Source organism: Pollicipes pollicipes, unplaced genomic scaffold (assembly GCF_011947565.3).
Source record: "Pollicipes pollicipes isolate AB1234 unplaced genomic scaffold, Ppol_2.1 Scaffold_6138;HRSCAF=7277_pilon_pilon_pilon, whole genome shotgun sequence".
Classification (NCBI taxonomy): domain Eukaryota; kingdom Metazoa; phylum Arthropoda; class Thecostraca; order Pollicipedomorpha; family Pollicipedidae; genus Pollicipes; species Pollicipes pollicipes.
In genome coordinates, this window is record NW_023596818.1 from 36,554,887 (window position 1) to 36,571,674 (window position 16,788).

The following is a 16,788-nucleotide window of genomic DNA, read 5'->3' on the forward strand; positions in this document are numbered from 1 at the left end:
ACACCCATCCTACACAATACCTCTTCCAGGATGGGTAATACCCATCCATGAAATTCATCCTATATAATGACTATCCCAGGATGGGTAATACCGATCCTATGAGAAGAATAATTGGTAAGGGATCCCATCCGCCACTCATGGCACGCTGGAGATGATGAAAAACGACGCGGCGTTGCGTATAAGGGCCGTCCAGGCATCCTCAGCCGCAAACATGTTTAATGACTCCTGACAGCTCGATCTCTGTCAACTCCTTCGCTCTCGGCTGAACACATTCTTCAGCACGGACGCGCACCGCAAGGGATTTAGTTGGCATCGTCGTTAAGGTCGCGCAGCCGTGGACAACGCCTGCCGAAGTGTAGATCAAACAAATGATCCCGTGAGCTCCTGGACAATCGGCCACCGGGGAAAAGAGAAGCGCACTCGGAGCTTTACCATACGAGGCATGCATAATGTACTCGCGGATTGAGTTCCCAGCCTCTTCGTACCGCAAAAGCTGGGATCTAATTCCCCTATAATCCGCCTGTTTGATAGCAGACACTCCTGAGAATCGATAACGTTGTTTAACCGGCAACTGCTGGCATATTGGAGGTCGATAATTATCAGCGTAAAAAACAAACAAAAAATGCCGACAACTCCAGCGCTCAATGCCTTTCTTGCGTATATCGCATATCGCATATCGCATATCGCATATCGCATATCGCGCAGATTCAGAAATGCCATGACTGATGGCACACAGCTCTGAGCCAGTCCTCTCAGTCAGGCAGCGAAGCTTGACACTGGCATTCGCACAATACTGGATGTGCAGCGCCCTGTCTGTATACCACTGCGACCCAAATGCATACAGATTGCGTGAACAGTGACAATCGCAGTATACATCAATCATTTGTATAGCCGCAACAAAGCCCGGGAGCAAAAATAAAAAGACCACTTGCTGACGTGGTAGATCTACTGGCATGGTACGCCGGTGATGGCGACATGATATGCATGATACGCCGGTGGATATGGCTGATATAATGTGATATGGCATAACGACATATCATGCGCTACCGCCCGCGTATCCAGGCAGCAAAGGGTCAGTCAAGCCTCACTTATCCTGCACGGTTTTACAGAAAATGCCGACCCACCGACGCGCTAAGGCCACACTGTGAGCATATCTTACAACATGGGAGAAGTGCACGTAAAGCATCAGTTTTCACAAACATTCAGTCCATGTTGTCCACCCCTCACAAAAGCAATGCATATCAGACCCTTAAAATCTGAGCCCACTGAGTGTACTATACTGCCAGCCAATAGTTTCATGCCTCTGGATTGGTCGTGCATGCGGAAGGGATGGGCGCAATCAAAGACGCAGAAATTACAGGCGCAAGTTTGCAGACATAAAGACGACATGGATGCTAACGGCCATCTATCCCTCAGCGCTTCAACTAAAGATATCTCAAGGCCAATCCCATGCTGTACATATGGAAAATTCCAATACTGTGTGCGTACTCTGAAGGTGCCCCGCTGAGCCGTTAAGTGCGATGAAAGCATAACGCAGCGGTAAGCCTCGCAAGATTACAGCCAGGATTTCGACTACTTTCTGAAACGAAAAACGCGGTGCTTTTTAAGACCATGCCTTCGGCTCATAAGGTCGGCGCTTTAGAGGATTAATGACATGTATCCCAGGTGTTGGGATCCTGGAAGCTCGGCCATCTCAAGGCTTGATCGCATTGTCCAGCTCAGCACGCGCCCCCGGTTATCAGCCGTTGCTGCCGCCGCGGGGCGGGCGCCGCGCCTCGGCAGCCGGTGGTACGCGCTCGCTCCACCGCTGCCGCCGCGGGGCGGGCGCCGCACCTCGGCAGCCGGCGGTGCTCGCTTTCCCCGTGTCCGATGTACACGCCCCGCGCGGACGTGGTATCCGGCGCCGGACACCGACAGGCCCCGTGGGACGGCGTGCAGCCGGCCCCCTCCCCAGCATCCCCTCATGACAGCCGGCCTGGGACCGGCGCATGGGACGACATCCGGCGAGACTCTCTCGTGGCGGAGGCTGGCACGGACAAGCCGAGGTGTCCGGCTCGAGCGGGCCGCCTGGGAGCGAGCTGCCGCCGCCGCCACCGCCGCCGCCGTCGCCACAGCCACCGCTACCCCCAGCGGACCCTCCCGCCGGACGACCGGCGGGGAGATGGGGGGGGGGGGGGTAGGGGTGGTAGGGGGCCGACACGGTCCACCTGCAGTCCTGAGTGTGTATACGTCGCCGGAGGACACGTCCCAACTGTGGCGACGGCCGCGCCGTTTGTTTAGGTTGGCCGGCGTCGCTGTTGTCCTGTGAGTGCGACGCTGCCCCTCCGCTGGCCAAATACACAGCCCCCGGCCGGCGGCCCGGTGGCCCTGTCACCTGCACCGCGCTGCACGCCGGCCACTCGGAGCCGCCCGCAACAGGCCCGGCAGGCGGAGCCCGTCTGTGACCTGGCCGTGCCCGCGCGTGGCCAGCTGGTCTGAGCGGCTCTCCAAGCCGTAATGCCCCGAGTGAAGGGCTCAGGTTTCTATGTTGCCCTGCTTTGTAACATGTTTTGTGGCAGATGCGAGTGCATTGGAAGGTTGTGACCTATGATTCGACATGGTCAACGGGCTATTGGCTATTAAGCGTTACGCAAGATGAGCAGTCGAAGCATTGGCAAGCATGACATTGTACCTTAAGGTGAAAGATTGGCCGTTTACGGATGACATATTTGCGTGTAACCATGACGTTAATCATGCAACTGGCTCTTGCATTTGGAGAGCAGGTGTATGCAAGTTGGTTGAAAAGTGTCAGAAGGTCATAGGCATCGATCCATCGTTCCTAAAAGTGCTCAGTTGTCAGATATGGCGTTGGTAGGGATAAAATGAAGCAAGCTTATGGTTGTATGTACGCCTTAATTTGCCTCTGGCGGGTCTTGGGAACAAGGTAATGAGCGATGTGGCAATTCGTCCCCATGTACGGGATCTCAGAGTAACAAGGAATACACGACGGCTTTAGAGTAAGCCTGTGTGATCGTAGCCAATCACCGTTGCCGTAACTATGCCACTGCGCCGCGGCCACTGTCGCAGAGGGCCTTGAGTAATCGCGTCGCTATCGCACGCATGTCGTATGCACGAACACGGTGACTTAACGCACAAGGGAGGTACCAACGACATTCAAGTGATGGCGAATACCGCGGGACGAACGGTCCGCCCGCTTCGTTTAACATCCCGACACAAGTTGGGCTGTGCTCTGACGCAAGACCACATGACACGCGCCGGTTTCGTCATTCCCTTGTGGTCAAAAATTTTGTTTGAAGCTGTCCCCAATGTCTGCATGGCGAGGGTCGAGTATAAGGACGTGTGCGGCGACGTCACGAGAGGCGCGTCGCTGTCGTCATCGTCGCCATTACGCCTCGTGGTTGGAGGACACATCAACTCAACTCATTAACGCTTCATGCATAGCTGAATGATGCGGCGAATAATTGTGTTTGGAGATGCGTGCATAATGATGTTAAAGAAGCCCTTCAGACAAAGAGAGGCACTCAAGTGGGGACCGCATTTTTGGCGAGCTTGGTGACCACGGACGTTGAGAAATGCCCGGTGGCGATTCAAACATTTATCCAGTAACACGCGCGCCACCCAGAAGGGCGTAAAGCAGCAGTAGCCCCGGGAAGCGCAGCCGGCGCCGGCCAAACCCAAGTCTCGAGGACCGGCCCTGATCCATGGCCGGCCCGGCCCTGTTCAGGTCACGTCAAGGTCAAGGCTCCGAGGCCCTGTCCAGGTCACGGAGCCAGGCTCTGGACACCAGCTGTTTCTCCCAGGGAGCAAAACCCCCATGGCTGGCGGGGTGACCGTCACAGCGCCGTGAAATATTACCGGCGACGCAAAACAGCTCCGGGTCGCGACCTTATGACCGGTTGGCGCTGATCGACTTTTGAACAGGCGTTCGGTGTCTGGTTCCTCGTCACGGGGTAACCTGCACCGCTGTGAGGCCGACTGAGAGGCCAAAGCTCCACAAGCGTTACCAGTATGTTACGCGTGACATGATATCACAGGTCGGTGTTCGTGCCACGCAATGTAATTCACGCGATAGGGAAGCATTGAGAAAACCCTGAGGCAGAGATACTTGGATTTCAAGGGCATATGCGTTCAGGTTTTAAGAATGAACGGGATCATTGGGGCCTTTGATGTCACCTGGAAGGTGAGGAATCCATGTAAAGCCATGGAACTCGCTTGGCCGTTTCTGGCGCCCGTAATGAGCTGGATGTGCCCGAAATGTGATGGTACACACATGAAGAGGCGCGGAATATGTCAGGTAAACTTGTTGGTTGTAATCCACACATAAGACACACCATTTTACAAAGGAGCACACCGTACTCGTCGTGAGTACACGGACCCTTAACCTACGTGTGAACTTGGTTCCGCCTATTGCGAGCATCTTGCTCATGTCAGCGGCAAAATATTGTATCAAATAGTCTACGACTGCGCTTTCATAGCCCAGTCGCAGTTCCGTGTCTGACCCCACCTACAGCGTTGGTGCGCGCTCTCCCCAAACGTGGCCGTCCGTCGGGTGACTGTGTGCCTGTCTCCACCGAGGCCTGCGTGGCACAGCTCGGTTCTCGGTAGGCCTGTCGTCTCGGGGTATCACATGCACGCGTGCTCGCCACGCACGTCAGCGCGGTGACACGCTGTTTACGAGCGCCAGCCGGCGGCGTCCAGTACGGTCGGCAGCGGCGTCGCAAGCGCCTGCGGAGCCGCGCGTACCGGGAGCTGACGTCACGGGTCGCTGTGGCTATTCGCACAGACGCAACTCAAGGTTTACGTCCGTGTTAGTTTGCCGCGTACTCCTTCGCTGTGAGGATTTCTGCTTCCGTGACTCAGACTCGGACAAACCATTGCGTCAATGTCGTTGCTAGAAGCCGCGCATGCCTATTGGAAGCGGAAATATCTCGCATGCATGAACACCACCGGCCATCGCGACCACACATCGTGACCAGATGCCCACGATCGATCGACCCATCCTCCCCGGAGATGTCCGACAGATGGCGCCGACCAGCCGTCGGCCTGAGCCCGCGTGCTCGGCGGGGCTTTCCCGTGCGCTGGCGCCGCCTCTGGCCCGTGGTAAACGGTGCCGGGTGGTATGTGCACCAGACGGCCTGGTCGGCACCGCCCGACACATAGCCGGGCAGGCCGGCCGTCCCGGCGGCGCCACGCCGAGTGCTGGGGTCAATAGGGGTCATGCAGGGTCAGGCGTGGTAAGCTGGGGTCAGGTAGCGACGGGGGTTGAGGTGGGGTGAGGTAGGGCCAGTCGTGGTCACGTGGGGTCAAGCGGGGTTAGCCGGGATCAGGCGAGGTCAGGCAGGATCAAGAGGGACGGGTGGAGTCAGGTGGACGTGGTCATGCCGTGGTTGGGTGCGATCAGTCCAGTAGGTCAGGATCAGTTGGGCAGGGAGTCTATGATGGGCGTAAAATACTTTCGCACCGCTAGCGCCGTGTGGCCGCGGCCTGCAGCGGCCCGGCAGGCCAAGTCGTGGGTCGCGCGTCGCCGGCCCGCCAACCAGCACGTGGGACCCGCGAGACGTCATATGGATGATCTGGCCCACCGCGCTCGGCCCGGGACATCCGACCCTCTTATTCTCTTTTCTTGGTATATCCTGCATGCTCACGACGCCCCGTTTATTCGGGGCAGGCTGCATGCGTCAGCCAGGGGTAGGCCAAGAGATCCCCTTGGAAAGGGAACCCGATCGAGCGCCCAGCGCACACTCCGCAGAGTCCCTGCGCGGGCTGAAGCTCGGCGGTTGCCGCCCCCCCCCCCCTCCCCTCCCCCCAGGCGTATGCAGTTCTGCCCCACCGTTAGCCATTTTCCTTCATCCCATAACCATTAAATGATCATTTTTGGTCGAAAGGGCTCTAATCCAAACAACCAATCGGCCAGGGCCGCGGACTTCCGGTCGGCGAGGCGCTCGGGTAGCGTACAGGGCGTCGCTATTATTATCCGGGACGTTAATTACATAGATCAAAGTGAGCGTTGTGCTACAAGGCTGGACGGGACAAAGCAGTGAACGGAAGTGAACATAGCATTGAGGTCAGGCAAGAGCTTCACGATACTGTTAAGCAAAGCGACGATTGGGCCGGAAAAGAACGCCATGGTAGGGTAATACAAAAGGTCATGATTCAATATGAGACGGCAACACGGTGGAAGCTGGTGAGAGAGTTACGGCAGGGTTTGCCCGGATCATGGCGGAGTCACGCACCGTCAAACGGCATCCGACGGCGTCGGCGACGAGGAGGTAGTCAAGCGGGGCCAGATCTTGCCTGATAGTGAGGCGGAGTCCAGCGGACGATGCTGCAGCTCAGGCTAGTCCAGATTTGGTCAAGCACGATTGTGATGAGGACGGAGTAGGCATACGGTGTTAGACGGTGCCACCAGGTCCGGCTCTGTCAGGCAAGGTCGGGAGAGGATCCTGTTCGATAAACAGCGGAATACTTCATCGTTGCGAAAAGGACCAGGCGCTGCCAGACACGTGAACAACTTGTTAAGTAATCCCATCTGGTCGGCGGCGCTCTTAAAGAAAGGCACGTGATGCGCGCAGCGGAAGGAATTAGTACTTTCTGAGAAGCTTCGTAACCGCCTATACTCTGTTCCCCATCTGGGCATTTCATATTTGATGACGGTTTTCGTTCCACCCAGTGTATCCACTCTCCACTATCCAAAAACTGTCAACAGGCGGTTGGACAGTTAGTAGGTAGTAGGCAATACGTATTAGGTAGGTACAAGTAGGCTGTAGTTTCGGGTAAACGGGATTATACCGAGATGCGACCCAAGAGGTTCGACTATATCGGTTATTCTAAGCCGCGGGGGTCCCTAAGAGGAAGTACAAGCGCATCGAGGGCGTTGCAACGTGGCTGAGTTATGTAAGAATCGAAGACCGAGACCTAGTCCAAGTCAACGAAGACCTAGTCCGCTGCAGCAGGCGGCTGCTGACTTGAGGTTGATGTTGCCACATGCACTGTCGCAGGAAAATAATCAGGGGGAGGGCACGGTGACCATTCTCCCTCCCCCAAGCCATGTACCAGACACATTTATATACTAGATGTTGGCCGATTTCGTACGAAATCGGTCCAGGTTCGCAGCAGTTCGGAGAAAATGTGGCACGTTTAGTTCATTGTGTTCACGGATCATTTCAGCAAGTGACTTACTGTTTGATTCGGTTCAGTTACAACAGCATTATGAATGCAACAATGAAAGATGACAACAACGCAAACTGTGCCATCCCTTCCTCCTCTCTGAAGAAAATTATGGCACCAACGTGGCTCCACAGCCACGTGTCACATGCATTGAGCCGAAAATATCTCCTATGGTAGCCAAAAACGGGGGTAGTGATTCCACTTACATGCCATGTTCAGATACAAGCATGATATAGATATCTCAATACTGCGATTTGATTTGTGCGACCCAAATGCAATCACTGCTTAGACCGGACCTACCAGGCGCTCGCATGCCACTGGTTTCAGTAAATGCAAGAGTACGCTTGGCCCATGTTACTTGAACTTTGCTGTGATTGGTGGGAAATAGCCCATGCTACTTGAGTTTTGCTGTGTTCAGTGAGAAATGGCCCATGTTACTTGAGTTTTGCTGTGTTCAGTGGGAAATGGCCCATCTTGCTTGAGTTTTGCTGTGTTCGGTGGGAAATCCCAATCCGATCCAACCTCGGTGAAACAAGCCATCAAAGCTTACTAAAAACTCAGCTAGATGCATGGATTGACATGGCAGGGAACCAATTAGACAGAAACTGGCCAAGGTCAAATTCCTGCGATGACGTGGGCACCCACAGACGTAGCGCCTCCTCAGTCCACAGGCAGGACCACAGCACCCCACATGCCTGGGCCGCCACACACGGTGGCATGGCGCCAATGTCACGCCCTGAGAAGGTCATCCCGACGCACCTACAAGCCAGACCTGATGACGTGGGCACCCACAGACGTAGCGCCTCCTCAGTCCACAGGCAGGACCACAGCACCCCACATGCCTGGACCGCCACACACGGTGGCATGGCGCCAATGCCACGCCCTGAGAAGGTCATCCCGACGCACCTACAAGCCAGACCTGATGCCCGCCGACCCAGCTCTCCAGCGCGGGGCGACGTCACGCGACTTCCTCCTCCCCTCCCCTAGCCGGTCCGCGCAGGGCCCCGTGAGTGTCCCCCGAGGGGTCGCTGCGGTCGGCCCACGCCTGCTCCGGTCACGTGATGGACGGTGCGTGGCGGTTGGCCCACGCCTGCCCCGGTCACGTGACGGACGGTGCGTGGCGGTCGGCCCACGCCTGCCCCGGTCACGTGATGGACGGTGCGTGGCGGTCGGCCCCCGCCTGCTCCGGTCACGTGACGGACGGTGCGTGGGGCCACTCCCGCCCCGGCGCATCGCTTCATAAGTGAAGCCACCAGCCCACACAGTTCCAAATCCGACCTGGTAGGCACCCAGGCCCGTGATGTGTGACATTTGCTCCATATTCCAGCCTTTAAGTCAGTCATGAGCGAGGGGGTTTTCACAGATTTCCATTACCAATCCATCGCTTCCATGAGGCTGCGCCAACGCACTCCCGCTACCACTCATGCTGAGTTGCACACACCCTTGACCCATCCGTTTGCATTTTTCCAGTACTTTAGTTCCAAAGTATGGGAAGTTTCAGCAATACTCATCGAAGCTTTCTTTCATGCGTTGTGTTCAAAAACAGTGGAGGCTTGAAAATAGTATCAACACTACTTTTCTCGAAAAGTAGGGTGGGTGAAGTTATTATTGACTGAGTGTAGCGCAAATGGCAGCATTGCGTAATTTTTAAAGCATTTACTCCAGATTTCGTAAACATCATACTTCGATGTGATGCACCGATCAGTTTGCAACAGTGGGATGTCACCAAGTTGTGTTATGACGCATTCGATGGGGATACCACTTAAGCTGACGTTAATGACATTGCTGATGGCGGAGTAAAACTGGAGTCCGAGACTGAGTCCTGCTGTATTGAGACCTAGTGCGAGTTACCAGAACGCTTTTTGCATTTGATAAGTCTGAGCATGAGCCCAGGTTGCTAAGACTCTACGACCAAGACGTAGTCCACGTCAGTTAAGTCTTGTGGCATATGGCTACAAATGACGTCTGCTCCAACTCCGAGTCCATGTCCATTACTTCTGGCAAGTATTCGTTCAACTCTGCTTGCTTCTCGGCGATATGGGGTATTATGTCGAACGTAGTTGAACCTGAAACAAGTTGTAATATCTATTCGGCATTCAACATCCCCTGTTATATAAATGGTCGATAATTCTAACATACCTTTCATAAGTTTTGCATATTTGCATATATTGCTGTTCCCAGCGTATAACTCTGTAAACATTTAAGGCTAAGTGACGATCAAAAATTCTCCAGCCTGATCCATGTGCTAGTTTGCGGCTGTTGACTTAGTATAGCCGGTTGGTTACACACATGATAATGCATGTTGAAAAAATTTGATCTAATTTGCTGTTGAACTTGGTTAAACATTGCCGGTTGGTTGCATACATGACAATGCATATTGAAATAAATTTGATCTAATTTGCTGTTGATCTTCGTTAAACGTTGATTCATCTTGATGTAAATCTGAGTCTGAATCTATGCCTCAAATTCTCTGAATATTCGGGGCCGCGTCGGCTTCACGACCATTTGGGCCGGAACGAGCAAACCTCTGGCGGTTTTTGTTTGAATCGGCGAACACGTGTCTGTGAGTACGGCTAATTTTTTAAACTTCATTTAAGGGTTTCCATCCAAGTTTCGAACAGCCATGAACCCAGTCCAGCAGCACATGCGCCTATATGGTTGGCCGTATAGGCCTATGAATTGTGTATACATGGTTTGCCCACTACCTAGATCAGATAAAATCTACTTTTGCCTCCAGTCCGCCTCCCGTCCATCCAGTCCGCACCAAACTGACCCCAGTGTTCGCAGCATGAGAGCCAGCTCTCACCTAGATAACTGTCATCAGTTCCTCCTCTTCTGGCTTTTGTCTGTCGGTCTGGACAGTCCCTCCCGTCAGTGACCAGTCCAGGCTGGCCCTGAACGGCGTCGACCATTAGCCCACACTGTCTCAGGCGTCAGGGACCGCTGTCAGCCCACACTGTCCCAGGCGTCAGGGACCGCTGTAAGCCCACACTGTCTCAGGCGTCAGGGACCGCTGTCAGCCCACACTGTCCCAGGCGTCAGGGACCGCTGTCAGCCCACACTGTCCCAGGCGTCAGGGACCGCTGTCAGCCCACACTGTCCCAGGCGCCAGGGACCGCTGTCATCCCACACTGTCCCAGGCGTCAGGGACCACTGTCAGCCCACACTGTCCCAGACGTCAGGGACCGCTGTCAGCCCACACTGTCTCAGGCGTCAGGGACCGCTGTCAGCCCACACTGTCCCAGGCGCCAGGGACCGCTGTCATCCCACACTGTCCCAGGCGTCAGGGACCACTGTCAGCCCACACTGTCCCAGACGTCAGGGACCGCTGTCAGCCCACACTGTCTCAGGCGTCAGGGACCGCTGTCAGCCCACACTGTCCCAGGCGCCAGGGACCGCTGTCAGTCCGGCCGAAACTGACGCCAGAGTCCGCTGTCAGCCGAGACTGCTCGCGCGCCGCCAGACTGCGTCAGACTCGGCACCGTCAGACGTCAGGCCAGTGCGCCGATCCTGACTGGTGGCGGGGCCGCGGCTCTCATCAGCGAGCGTCGCAGCTCCCCGGGGCGAGCGGCGCGGCGCGGACGCCCACCCCCCGGTCCACTCTGTTTATACCATACAAACAAACTGATGGACCGGCCAGACCGCCCGACACGACCGAGCCGCTTTTTACCGGCGGCCTGGTGCACCGGCGGCCGTCGTGATGCGCCGTGCGGCGGTCCCGGCGCACGGCGGCGTGTCGTCGCGGCCCCAGGCGAGCGCGCGTTGTCGCCGCAGGGGACCGTGGTCGCGGCGGCTGCATGGCGTGACAACAGTCTATCATTGGGTCGACCAGGCCCCAGGGCCCCTCCCCCCCCCGCGCTTGGCGTGAGTCGGCGATCCTGCCCCGGCGCGACCTCACCATGGCTCTGGTCATGTGCCGGCGCGTGGGCGGCACGCAACATAGGCGCGTGGGGACACGCACGGCTGGCGTCGTCAATAAAAAGAAATTCGCTAGGACCATCGCCCTAACTGTTAGAGTTGTAGACAGAAGGTTGCAACACGTACAGGTAAGCGTCACCGTTCGTTTTTCACGCTTGCGCTGAAAATTCCCATAAGAAGAACAGTAACAGCCTAGCTGCATGCTTTACTAAGTTTCTTCAAAACGCTGGACTATGTTCGGCTCAGTGCTGAATGCCCGCATCGGCATGATCCGTGGGAATGGCGCAGCCGGCGGCACATCATAACACAGGCTCCGAAAGTCTGGCCGACGCTATCTGAACATAGCTGCCGAGTTAGCGTGGATTCTGCGAGGAAACAGGAACAAAAATAAAAAGAACAGGAAAACTTTGACACAGGCTGCGCGTGATGCGTGAGCGATGTCAGTCTGAGCGACAAACGAGCATGGCCATGGAAAGATCACATAGATGTGCTCTTCAGCTGTACCGTTATCGATCAATTGGATGCGTTGTCAGTAGTGATGAAGTCGAGTGAAAGGAAGGAATATAATGTCTGTACGTGTGGAAGGTAGTCTGGTGAGATATATCACCCGGTGAATTGCAGATTGATGCCCGGAACTGGATTAGCGTTTACAACACCACGAGCATTTGATGCCAAGATAAGATTTGTCTTGCTCGCGCTGTTGCAGATGCTGAGCCGTTCAGAGGATTAGCCTCAAAATTGCACAGGTGAACGATACACCCAATTCAAGCCTTTGAGCAAAGGGCTTTAGGAAACATTTTTCAGGCACATGAACATTCCAACGCGCCCGCCGCCGCCACTTTTTGTTTTCTTATTTGTTTTTTTTTTAGGGCACTGGTGTTGGCTGCGGTGGCTGACCGCACGCTTCTAGGGAGGCTACAACACCGAACATTGGTATTTTTTGCTCGTAAAAATTGTGAGCGTGCGTGATGAAAGTTATCTGCCAGAATCTTTTCCACTGATCAACTATGAATCTTGGATGAACCCCCCCCCCCCCGCCAAACATGGGTTAATCACCACAATACATTCTGAAGCCCCTTCGATCCACCCTATTCAACAATGAGCACGCGACTTACATTTCCCAATCAAAAGGACCTGATCTGAACTGATCGAAAAGAAAAAATGAGTCTGGCTGAATATCGCCAGGAAAACATCAACGTGGCCAACGATCGAATAGCAGGATGGACAAAGGACAATATAGCTGGACAAATGTGGAGCCAGTGATTAACTAATTGGAAGGCAGAGCATCGAAACAATTCATATCGGCAGTGATAGAGATCGAAATGGAAAATAAGCGTACAGTACAACACCGACAGCATAATGCTCAAAATATATAAGGATCGGGGCGTAGGGGGTGGCAAAGCAAAGCCCAGAACTACAGTCACAAAACAAATTTACTTGCATGAGTTGAAAGCAGCAATGGTCAAGGTCACAAAACCGAAAACAAGATCACTCCGCGCACCGAGCATTCTCGGTCAGCACCCAAGGCTTAGTTTCACGGAACATTAGAGACAAGGCGTCAGTGCAGGTTTTTCAATAATTAGTCACACTATCGTCCTCGTCAGTGGGGCTGTTTGCCACACATCGTTCAGCGTGGTTTCTTCTCCGATCATCGTCAGATACTAGTTGGCTCGGAGGAAGACCTCAGGATGTCTAACGAAACCATGTGCTACAGCTCCGGGCCTCGTACCCACAGTCTTGCAAGTTGTACACGGCGGTCCGACCGCTAGCTGACCGTATGCAGCCACGGCCGGTAACTTTAAGTTCATTGGACTCGTCCCTGGGATCTTCGTCTAACTTTTACCACGAATTTGGACCGCAACCATGATGACGTCTTTACTAGGCTTGTTGATGGAGTTGGGAGGCAGCGCCACGCATTCTACTTCATTGATCTTTTGTAACTTGGACACATTCCCCGTAACGGCTTTGAAAACTCGTAGCATGTCGGCACATTCCTGGACCTCACCGACAGTCTGAATCCACCGATCTAGTTCGCCGGAGTATGAGAAGAAAACGCGACGCTCTTGTTCCCTAACTTAGAGAGGACCGAAGCCAACCAAATTTATCGCACCATTGGACCGAAAACCAACATTAAAGCACATGCATCTCAACTTCGAGCCTCACCGCCGTGATCGCGATGGGACAGGTGTCCTTAGGTGTACGCAGGAGAGCGCGGAACAAATAAATACACCTACCGCAGCTACGAAAAGGGGAGGTAAACCACTAAGCTGAGACGTTCTAGAAAAACGGCTCTGGAGACTTTCATGAAACAGAAGCCCGTAGGTTCAGCCAGCACGCAACAGGCTACAAATAAGTCATCTGCTACTGTATAGTCTCGCTCCCGTTCGTTACATGTTTGGACGTGCAAGCCCGTTGAGGGTTATCCTGTCGATATTGTGTCCCCCACTCTCTGTTCTTTTTTAACTAGATAGCGTCGATGCATGTGCACCGATGTTTCGTTATTGAACTTTTACCCATTGCCATGTTGTTCCTGTCTACCGTTATCCGGCTGACGTTGCATGATTCGGCCCGTTTTTTCTTTTGCTGTTTTTTATGACATGCTGCATTCGAGGTCCCTTTACTCCATTAGTAGCCACTCGTTATCTCGCTATATGTATGACATTGCTTGTGCTGAGCAGCATATTCCCAACCACATATCTTAAGGGAGCCCTGAACACATACAGAAAAAGAAACTTGCAATTGGTCTCAGGCGTCTTTTGGCATCACTGGATTCCGACACAGCACGTTTGCACTTCAGCATCATTATCTGCGCTAACCAGATGCATGGACGCATGCGCCCACCATGTGGCAAAAACTTGCAAATGACTTTGCCAATAGACAAACGCAGCCACCTTCGTTCGGAGATACAGACCTCGGACTTAAGGACAGAGCTTTCATGTGCTTTCAGAACATCGCAGATCAGTCACTCCTCTACAACTGTTGTCTCATTCGTACATGTATTTCAAACTCCCCAAATATTTCATGATGATTTGAATGATGATTATTGGAAAGTTTTAACGCATTGTCTGTAGATATCATTTGATATCCCTCAGAGCAAATCATTCCATTAAGTCGGTGGATATTTTTCATACAGAATTAGGGATTCCGTGGGGTTTGTGGGGTACGAGTTCAGGCGTTTTCGAAATTTTGTACTGTGTATTTGATGCAAGTTAACGAACTAGTTAGAGCCTCAAAGGCTCTAAATAGTACCTGGGGAAGGTACCTGTTCTAAAGGGAAAAGGGAAAGTACCTGTTCTAAGAAGAGACCTCCTCAAAGCATTCATTGTAGGGGAAAGACACGCGTCTGCAGTGTGCTGCATTGGCCAATTATACCAATAAAGCAGCAATACGCTTTAATCGGGGAGCCTGCAAGCAAAACAGAATGGATTTTAGTGTTGTCGGGCCCGCTGCCACCAATGCAGAGCGACTTGCACCACAGTCGTGGTAGCAGAAGCTTGACTGCGATAAGATTATCATCTTACGCCATCAGAGGCGTAAACGTAGCCTCGCTGGCGATGGGCCAAACTAACCGTTTGCTGTGTTTGCGTCGAGAGGAGGCGCCATCTGCCTTCTTCTCCACAGCTTCCTCCAACACTTCACAGTGAACAGCCGTCCGTTAGTACAAATCTGGCAGATCACTGGAAGCCGTCGACTCGTGACTCCCTGAAACAGAGACAACTGTAATAGCGGCCACAACGATCACTTGAACTTGGTTCTGGGTCTTTTGACAAAAAATGACAAAGTCAGGTAGCTGCTTGACCTTTTGTTTTTAAACGGCACGGCACTGTTCACGTGACCGTGAGGTGACATTTAGGAAGAGAAAATACTCCGCGACATTTGACGTACTGCTGTACCATCGAGGATGGACGGCTATTCGTGCGTCACAATGCCCATTACTTGTCTCTAATATGTAGTTTTTTTTATTTCCTTTGTATGGGAAGCCATGTCGGCCTGATGTCTGTAACAGCCGCGTTAGTGAGGTTCAAGGAAGACAGTGTCGTGTGTGGCGCCTCCTTGATCTTTCATATTTTCCGATGCGACCCACGGCCGTTGATGGCCACTTTGTGACATGCCGGCCAGTCCATTCACGGACGGTAAGTTTTCACAGCTACAGGGAATGTCATTTATGAAGTTCTTTGTGTTCTTCATAAGGATCAGCAGTCTGATTTTCCTGGGCGCTCGTCTTCGTATTATGCCGCTGTCTTCAACGCTCTTGAGCGTCTTAATAGCTGTCCGCGCTTTTTATTCAAGCTCGCTCATCGCCGCACCGACAGATGAATCTCTCAGCGTGGCCTAGAACAGACTGGATTGATCGCTTGATGTTCGGGCTTAAGGGCGCTTCGGCTGCCTCGGTCATCCTTATGACGTCAAACCATCCGAGTGAGCAGAGATTCTGACGAGAAACATCATTCAGCCCCTCACGTCCCCCGTCGCAGCAACCCTCCGGCTATATAACCAGCACCACTGAGAGCTGGGGGAAACGGCCACGGGCTCGTCGCTGTTGCCGGCGGTTGACATCCACATGCAGTAACAGGAGGGTGTGGCGCTGCAAACAGCGTCAAGCGTGCCAGTACTGTCACTTCACCACGTGACACGCATCGAAGTGGGAGGTGGGAGGACCGAGACCGGATTCCCGGCATCTGTGTACCGTTAGTCAACAGCAACCGTCCGGCAGCTCCACTTCGGTCCTTCTGTCCGGACCTTACCCAGGAAAGCATCGTGAGGGGCCGGCGTCACCGCGCGGGAGACATCGGCGAGAATGCCGCAGCCATGGCAATTGAAATGAACGATATGGCTGAGAAATTTCAAGAAAGGTCTCCGTGAAGGTCTTCATGAAACCAAGAAAGGTCTCCGTGAAGGCCTTCATGAAACCAGGTGCAACTTGTCATCGACGCGGAACAGGTTAATGGCGACGCATCAACAGAACTATCCCTCCCATACAGCACAGACCGAAGAGAGAAGAATGGGAGAGCCTGTGAAGGCTAAAACATCCAATCTGCCTTCAAAGGCTCACTACGGTGAGCGCTCGCTAAACTCCGCGTACCGTTGACTATAGAGAACAAAAAGAACGACGTATGTGACTTCCCGTGCAGTTGTGGCAGATTCAACAAGGAAGAAAAAGGGTCATTGTCGGTCAGAGCAAAGAAAGGCAGACAGGCAACCACCCTGGGCGGGGCTGGAAAGTCTGGCATGACAAAGCATGTTTGGTTGGAGGGAAAACACCGGCTAACACGTCACTAGTCTCACTCATCAATACTCTAGTAATCAGGGCGTAAGTCCATGAACCGAAAGATCATGGATTCAAAGTTTGAGGCCGCCGTGGGCTTTGAAGGCTGCAACACGCACGTGGCTTTGTGCCACACATCATCAAGTCTTTCTCAAGACCAACTGAAGCCTGAAAACCGCTCGAAAAATTGACGGCGAAACGCTATGTAAAGAGCAAGGCTTAGGACGAAAAATAAACGATTAGCATGTGGGCAATGTATTCCGACGCGGCGTGAACAGCACATCTCAAATGATCACGATGTAAGTAAGCATGAATGGTACATCAGTAAATCATCCTCCGTTTGAGACAAACAAAAAGGCTGCAAATCATCCAGGAAAGCATTGCACGTGCGGAAGTGGGAAATTCAGATGACACCTTCCACATTAATGACACGATAT

General features: G+C 53.4%; 1 protein-coding gene across 1 annotated transcript in view; it reads right to left on the reverse strand.

The window, feature by feature from the left end:
* The window catches only part of LOC119105841 (NT-3 growth factor receptor), a 49,077-nt gene that overhangs the window by 25,336 nt on the left and 6,953 nt on the right, over positions 1–16,788 (reverse strand). Inside the window, exon 2 of the mRNA XM_037229394.1 lies at positions 14,655–14,787. Within this exon, the coding sequence (XP_037085289.1) occupies positions 14,655–14,688 (34 nt within the window). The 5' untranslated portion in view covers positions 14,689–14,787. The remainder of the gene's footprint in view (positions 1–14,654; positions 14,788–16,788) is intronic.